The sequence below is a fragment of the Nicotiana attenuata genome, unplaced genomic scaffold (assembly GCF_001879085.1).
Source record: "Nicotiana attenuata strain UT unplaced genomic scaffold, NIATTr2, whole genome shotgun sequence".
NCBI classification, from domain to species: domain Eukaryota; kingdom Viridiplantae; phylum Streptophyta; class Magnoliopsida; order Solanales; family Solanaceae; genus Nicotiana; species Nicotiana attenuata.
This window is the reverse complement of record NW_017670957.1, coordinates 100,797-108,849: the sequence shown is the minus strand read 5'-3', so window position 1 is coordinate 108,849 and position 8,053 is coordinate 100,797. Positions and strand designations below refer to the sequence as shown.

Genomic DNA, 8,053 nt, shown 5'->3' with positions numbered 1-8,053 from the left:
AGAGAGATTCTAGTGTTTATTACTTGGTGGCTAAGTCACCATCTCCCTATAAATAAAGAGTTCTATTCCATTGTAATTCATCCCATATCAATAAGAATTCCCTCTCTACTTTTCTCTGCAATACTATTCTTCTTCTTTTATTGTTTTATAACATATTCTCATTAGTCATCACAGTGAGATAATCAATTACTTTCCGTACAATAATACTAAAAAATGTTCAATACGATGAATGCTTTTAGTGTTCATCTGTACTATAACTTAGTTAAACTTTTATCTTGAAACTTAGAAGATAAAGGAACAAGAAAAGAACTCCAAGAAACTTGCCATAACTTAAAAGTACCAATTTCATACTAGAGAAGTTCCCTAACGTGTTTACACTTACTATTACATGTTGACAAGTGATCAAAACCATACTCCCTTATGTGTCTTAACTTTACTACGAAGTTATTTAAGAATATATAAAAAAAAAAAAACTTCTTATATCTTGTAATGCTAACATATTATAAATATTCCGTGAATCTTGTGTCTTAATTAACATGCTATGTCATTTCTATAAGAAAACATCATTAAAGACAAAATAAAAATAAAAAATTTACTTAAATACATAATGGTTACATTCTTTTTAAATCAGACTAAAAAACAAGAAAATAAATACAGTAAAGTTTACATGAGAGACAAACATTAGTTAGTGGAAATGGAATAGCATGGCTAGTCAAACAAGAGGAGCCGGTACCATTTGTACCACGTGAGGAAATTGTAAAACGGGATCCAAACTTGTAGCACACAAAAAAAGCCAAAGCACATCACTCCACAATTATGGAAACCATTAACCCTAAACCAAGTCATTATGACCCCAGTTCCAGGTGATCTTGATCCAAAAAATAGCCTCTACCCTTATCTTCTTTAAATTATCACTTAATAACTTATTGATCGGAACATATGCAACTTCTAGATATCTTGAAATTTTCTATGATGTAAATGGAGCTTCTTCTTCCTGGCCGCCGATGAGCTTCATTATAGCCGCATGTATTCTATTCGCATCATTTTTTGCTGTCATGCCCAATTTATGATCCATCTGTTTACAATTAGGCAACAAAATATCAACAAGAGTTTAAAAAAATTACACTGCAAGTGCATAAAATTATTTACTTTATTTTCCAAATTATCATATTAAGGCTTATTATAGATGATTATCGATCTGTTGTTGCAGTTTCCCGTACAAAAGCTAATTTTTCTCTATCAGAAATATAAGGCAATTGGATTAATTGATAGCTGAACGAAGTATAGGGTAAATCCAGTACCTGAGCAATAATTGTTATGTGGGTGGTGGTGTGGGCAAAAGGCATGACACTGCTGCTAATGATAGAGAGTTTGAGCTTCTCTACTTGGCTGAATATTTCCTTTATTATCCCGGTTTGCTTTTTGCAACTAATGCTAATCAGAATATTATTCCCATCTGAAGCTCTAACTTTAATATCTGGTTGTGATCGATCTGTGCTAACGCTGGAGACGTTGTCTTCAGAAGATGAGGAGTAGCGGTCAGAAGTACTGGAGGCCAGGCGAGGTCTCTTCACTGCAACCACTGCTTCCTTACTGTTACGTTTCTTGGCTTTCTCCTCGAGGGTTTTTACTTGTTCTTCAAGCTGTTTAATATGTTTGATGGCATCTCCAAGTACTGTTGCTTTGTCTAACTGTTTAACATTCAAAATCACCCAAAAGTATATATCACTACATAGAGATTTTTCACAACCTAAATTAAAGTAGTGATTCACACAACCTGAACCAAACATAAATAGTAGGAGTATTTACCTTCTTGAGGTTAGGGATGAGAGTAGATAAAGCTATGAAGCGCTGAGTGAGGCGTTCCCTTCGCTTTCTTTCAGCCACAACGTGGTCTTGTGCCTGCAAACTAGTCCTATTGTAACTCTTCTTCTGAACAGTAATATCAGCAGTACCAAATCCCAAGGCCTGCATTAGATTTTGGCTATCACCAAAATCATCAGAATCCATAGAAAGTACTGATGAAGACGAGAAGTTTAGGGTAGTTCCAGATGGCAACTCAGTATTGGCCGATGGCGAGTTGAATTTGCAGGAAGAAAGGACGCTGGAGGAATTAAGAGGAGGAGGAGAAAAAGCGGTCATTTGGTGAGTTTCAGTTGCATAGCCGCCGCAAAAGGGTGGCTTCACGTCCAATATTCCAGCAGCAGCATGACAAGGTTGAATATCGTAGGAGAAGGGCTTATTGAAAGGCAATTCGTCTAATTGGGTCATCATTTGACAATGATTGATGTATGCATGATCATCCGTACTCATCGTCTCCTGTATTAATCAATTTCAATGGTATTAATATGAGGACTCTTTCAAGCAATATGAGTATTTTTGTACAACTTAGTACTACTATATACATTAAAGTATGATTTTGTCTTACCATTTCAGCCCACCATTTAGCAGATGAAAAATCCATCTTGGGTTTAGATCTTTCCAATCTACACATAGATTCCAATTACAAAAAGTATTTAGTAACATAGAGATTTGGGGAAACATATACAAAGGGGATCAATCATAGGGTCTCGTAATTGAAAAGCGGCGGAAGCTTACCTTACTTAGAGCAAAAGGCTTTTTCAGTTTCAGCTGCTATCTGTCAGATCAAGTACAGAAAATTCTTGTGTCTTTATGTGTCTTTATACTTGATTGAATTAAAGAGTTGACTGCAAAAATAGGCAGAAAGAAAACAAAAGAGAAAAAAGAAGTGGGAATATCCCTCAATTATTATCTTCTCTCTATATCTGTATGTTGTTAAAGAAATGGGCAGAAGAAAAAGGTGGAATATCCTTCAATTATTATATTCTCTCTATCTTATGTTATTAATGAAATGGTTCTAATTCAAACCAAAAAATTAATTCAAAAGATGAGGGTTATTCAAACCATATTAAAGAGATCATTCATCCTCCTCACTATCCATGTGATATTCTTCTAACATCATACCGCATTGGACATATGAAGCATGAACAATATAATATGGGGCCCAATATCGAATTGGGATGAATTCCGGTTTGATAACGTGTTAAAGAAATAAATATGATGCTTAATTTAACCCCACAAACTAGCTCAAGAAATGAGTATTACCAGAACCATATTAAAGAGATCAGACATCCCATGTGGAGCTCTTCAATGTATGTTTATTACTCCTTTGGGAAATACGTCCTTTGTACCTATATTACTTCTTTGGGAATATTTTCATCACTACTTAAAATAATACACGTGTGAAAAGTTTCGAGAATGGAACCCTATTGTTTTTCGGTTTCGATCTCTACTTTGATACCCATCTGAATCCGTGTCTTTTTCGTGTAGCACTTTGAATTATTTTGTTGCTCCCGAAGACAATACAGTTATCGATTTAACTTAATAGTGCAAAGAATTAATACATTATTTGTGCATTTTAATTAACATATATCTATCCTATTTTTCAGATTACTAATATCATTTATTACCTATATATATATATATATATATAGTTATTTTTTAGGTAGGTAATCCGATACTATAAAAATATACTCCTAAAACTTAAACTTTATACCGTTATTACCTTTACTCGATCTATCTTTTCTTGAGAAAAAATAACTTAACTCTTTAATTTGCGCAATCACACTAATATTCTGTGTTATTCTTCTTTTATCGAATGCATCCAAAATGGACTAAAATAACATTAGCTAGCTCTTGAAGACAATACATATGCTTTAATGAAAAAATTGTGCTTCTGTTAAAACTTAAGCTATATTTTAAGGTTAGGAATAATTTTCCCAAAAGTAACTCTGGGGCTTTTTTCTCACCCTTCATATGAATGTCAAAATTTCAAAGGAACAAATTTATGAGGCCATATGTTATCTAACTCATCCAGGGGCGGACCTACGTTGGGGTGAGGTCATCGGAACCTATTAGCTTCAGGACTCCTTAAATATCTTATGCGGCCCCTAAATTTACAAAGTCTGGACAGAGAAGTTGGTTTGTAGAAATGCTTAAGACCTTCGCTCTCTTGATGACCCAAGTTTGAATCTGGACTCCTACAATGCATAATTTTTTTAATTTTATTTTTAAAGTGATACCTCCGTAATACTCAAATCTTGGGTCCGTCTCTGACCTCATCTTCCATGGTACAATTAACAGAGAAATCCAACTCCTTCCAGAAGCCAAAGTATGACGTTATATTTTCAATCTCCTGCAATGTTACGGCCGGCCGGCTGATTTGAGAGTCTAGATGTTCCAAACAAACGTATCTTTTAAGGAACTCCACATTATTTAGTTTTTCCTCAAGTTGGTATAACAAGCTGAGCTTTTCAAGGAGACAAAAGACAGGAGAACCTTGGGCAGGATCTTTTGAAGATTGTTATCACCAACTACTGTTGAACAGTGCGTACAGCATTTCTGTAGTTTATTTCTTAAACTGGGACAAGTTTACCAAAAAATTTTATGCTACATAAACTTGCTTATTATGGCAGCCAAAACCAAATTAAAAAGTTGATTAATATGCTACAACTACCAACCATAGGTTTCTCTCTAACAACATTCGGTGACGCTGGTATCTCGTCACTGCAAGCATATACTCTTATAATAAATGCTGATTGCGAGATCAGATCCTGTAATTGTTGTATTTAATAGGTTAGGTTGGGGTGTACATAGGTTGGGTTGTTGGATTTTACAATTACCAAACAAAATCAATTATGTCGGGTTATTAAATCTAAAGACCCAACCAATAAAACTCGGTTTTTCAATCACGGTTTTTCTCGGTTTTTCGGATTTTTTGGGTATTTCGGATATTTTTCTGGTAAAATCTTCGTAGAACAAAGCATGTAACTTGTGCTCAAAATATTTCTTTAATCCTAGTAAGATACAACTAAGTAAAGTATTCTTCAAGGAAAAAATACAAAATATGAGATGTGCTATGGCATTATCCTAAAATATTCAACACTAAAGACAATAAAATTACGTAATATAAACATTGGTAATTAAAAGTCATAATAAAAATAAACATAATCTAAAAGTACTAAGTCATGCTAAAATAAATAGACTAATAAGAGAGTATTAATTACATGACTAAACGCTAAAGAAAAAATCAAAAAATAGGTTATGCATTTTTATCTAAATTATTGCAAAACAAGAAATAGATATTCAATGCATTCCAGTTCGTAATATTGAATTGAATGTCTTTTGTTAGCATTAGTATTGATTTGATTTTGGTTTGGACTTTTGTTAGCATTACTTAATTTACTAATATTAATGTCTGTTAAACTTATTGGAACATTCAAAAGTTCTAAGTCCAACCTTGAAATAATACCTTAAAAGATTAAAATTTTAAGAAATATTTATAAATTACATCACAATAAGTATATTTATATATTAAATATATCTAAAATTTCTATATATGTAATGTCGGGTTGGTTTGGTTTCAGTTTGACTTTATTTAGTTAAAACCAAACCAAACCAATTATGGTCGGGAGAAATTCAAAAATAGCCAGATTTACAAGTGGTCGTTCAAAAATAGTCCAGTTTCAAAAGTAATCGAAAATTTGTCACTTTTCATGTAAAGATAAATCTGAGCGAAAATACTGTTCAAAACCCAGAAAATACGCCAGTATATTATGCTGGAGTTCCAGCATAAGTATACTTGAACTCCAGCATATTATACTGGAGTTCCAGGATAAGTATGCTGGAACTCCAGCATAATATGATGGAGTTCCAGCATAAGTACACTAGAACTCCAGCATAATATACTGAAGTTCCAGCAAGTATATCGGTCCAGTATAATATGCTGGAAGTTCATACACAAGTGCTCGAATCTCCAGTATATTATGCTGGAACTTTCCGTGTGTTGGAGTTCCAGCATAATATGCTGGAAGTTCATACACAGGTGCACCGAACTCCAGTATATTATGCTGGACCGGTCTCTGTTGCAGCAAAATAATGGCTATTTTTCATTGACTTGGTAAATGCTGGCTATTTTTGAATGACCAGTCCGAAAACTGGCTAGACCGTGCTATTTTTACGTTTTTTTTCTAACACCTAATCAAACCAAACCATAGTTGGATTTTTTTTCTCAGTTTGACTCGAATTATCAAGTTGGTGGGTTTGTCGGTTTCCTTGGTACACCCCTATTAATAGGTATAACATCATCTTTCAATTTTATTTTATATCACTATAAGAAAAACACATACTTGTGACGAAAATGGACAGGTCCGTCCCAATTATAACCTGCAGTTTTACGATGAAATTCACCAATTAATGTAAACGAAATTTGTAATGAATTTATGACAGTTTTATTCTTTCATCACAATTTTTCTGTGACGCTCGAATTAGTCTCGATTATATTTATTCTTTCACAGCAGCTGCTATTGGCAGCTTGTATTAAGATTCTTACACTGAAATGACTTTGTTCTTTATCTTTATATTACAATAAACGAAGCTCCTCTCATACAAACGGTTGTTACGTCCTTTTCTTTCTTTTTTCTCTTTTAATTTCATTTATGGGGCCAAAATCATAAGTTTATTGATAATACTATATGGTTTTGTCTAAATGGACTTTCTCTTAAGATCTAAATATATTACATAAACTACTAACCCTCTTAATATTGTACTTCCAAAGAAAAAGGAGAAAACGTCTTTGTTAATTCACTGCGCTTTTTCTTTTCTTTTTTTGGTTTGTGTGTGTGCTAACCACTCGCTTACGTAACTAAATAAATAAATTTACCAAACTCATCACCTAAGGAGGTTGGTAATGTCTATGTCATGACCACCTAGTGGTGTAGTAGGAGAGTTAAAAGACAAAAGAGATTGGTGGGAACGAAGGAAGAAGGAAAGAACAGAAGATAGAACAGCAGGGGAATATACCAAAAAGTTCGTCAGTTGGTTAAAGTGAGAAGGAACACAGAGTCCATTACTGTAACCCGGTCAGTCGTTTTAAGAATTAACGTCCCGATCCTCTATTAACTGTTTTTCTCGTATTTATTTATGCTAATATGAGTTGCCGGGAGGTTTCGTTTTGAGTTTCGGAGTATTTTGGGACACTTAGTCCCTAATGATGAGTTTTAGCTTTAGAATTTGGACCGTAGTCGGAGCAGTGTGAAGACGACCTCGGAATGGAATTCCGGCGGTTACGTTAGCTCCATTGGGTGATTTCGGGATTAGGGGCGTGTTCGGATTGTGTTTTGGGGGTCCGTAGCTTAATTAGACTTGGAATGCCAAAAGTTGAATTTTTGAAGTTTTCGGTTCGATAGTGAGATTTTGATCTAGGGGACGGAATGGAATTCCGGAAGTTGGAGTAGCTCCGTAGTGTTGAATGTGACGTGTGTGCAAAATTTCAGGTCATTCGGGCGAGGTTTGATAGACTTTTTGATCGGAAGCGAAAATTTAAAGTTTTGGAAATCCTTAGGCTTTGATTGGAGGGTGATTTGTGGTTTTAGCGTTGTTTGACGTGATTCAAAGGTTGGAATAAGTTCATATGATGTTTTACGATTGGTTGGCCGGTTTGGTTGAGGTTCCGAGGGCCTCGGGTGAGTTTCGGGTGCTTAACGGAAGTTGAATTGGACTTAGGAAAAATTTGATGTTGGCTGAACTTGTGATAACCGCACCTGCGTGAATGGGACCGCAGGTGCGGCGCCGCAGAAGCGGATTTTGGTCCAGGCTCCAGAAGCCGCAGGTGCGAGAAGTCGAACGCACCTGTGAGAACGCAGGTGCGGCAAGGGAGTCGCAGGTGCGGAATTTCCTGTTTAATGAAAAGTCGCAGGTGCGACTTGGTCTACGCAGAAGCGGGACCTTTGGTGCGGTCCCAGAGCCGCAGATACGGTTTCATTGGTCAGAAAAGGGGAAGAACGAGGGTTTGAAATCAAAACTTGGAAAATTGAATTGGGAGCTCGGTAGGAGGGGAGTTAACTGATAATGATTCTTAACTCCTTTTTGCTTATCACCCATTAATTTAATCATGAATTCACCATCTAATTTCGGATTTGGGATGAGAAATTGGGAAAAATTTGGAAAAGGTTCTTAGGCCTAATTTTAGGGT

The 8,053-nt window shown here is 35.2% G+C and overlaps 1 protein-coding gene across 2 annotated transcripts; it reads right to left on the bottom strand.

Annotated features, from left to right (window-relative positions):
- Positions 1-578: 578 nt before the first annotated feature.
- LOC109244801 (transcription factor bHLH18-like) lies at positions 579-2,753 on the bottom strand. Of its 2 annotated transcripts, none has more exons than XM_019411943.1 (5): positions 2,599-2,753; positions 2,429-2,486; positions 1,810-2,319; positions 1,302-1,691; positions 579-1,075 (listed from the first exon to the last, which is right to left on the bottom strand). In XM_019411943.1, the coding sequence occupies exons 2-5, from the start codon at positions 2,462-2,464 to the stop codon at positions 968-970; spliced, it is 1,044 nt and encodes a 347-aa protein (XP_019267488.1). In that variant the 5' UTR covers positions 2,465-2,486; positions 2,599-2,753; the 3' UTR covers positions 579-967. The 2 variants fall into 2 exon arrangements, with proteins under 2 accessions (XP_019267488.1, XP_019267489.1); XM_019411944.1 differs by having other exon boundaries at positions 2,604-2,753.
- Positions 2,754-8,053: the final 5,300 nt, after the last annotated feature.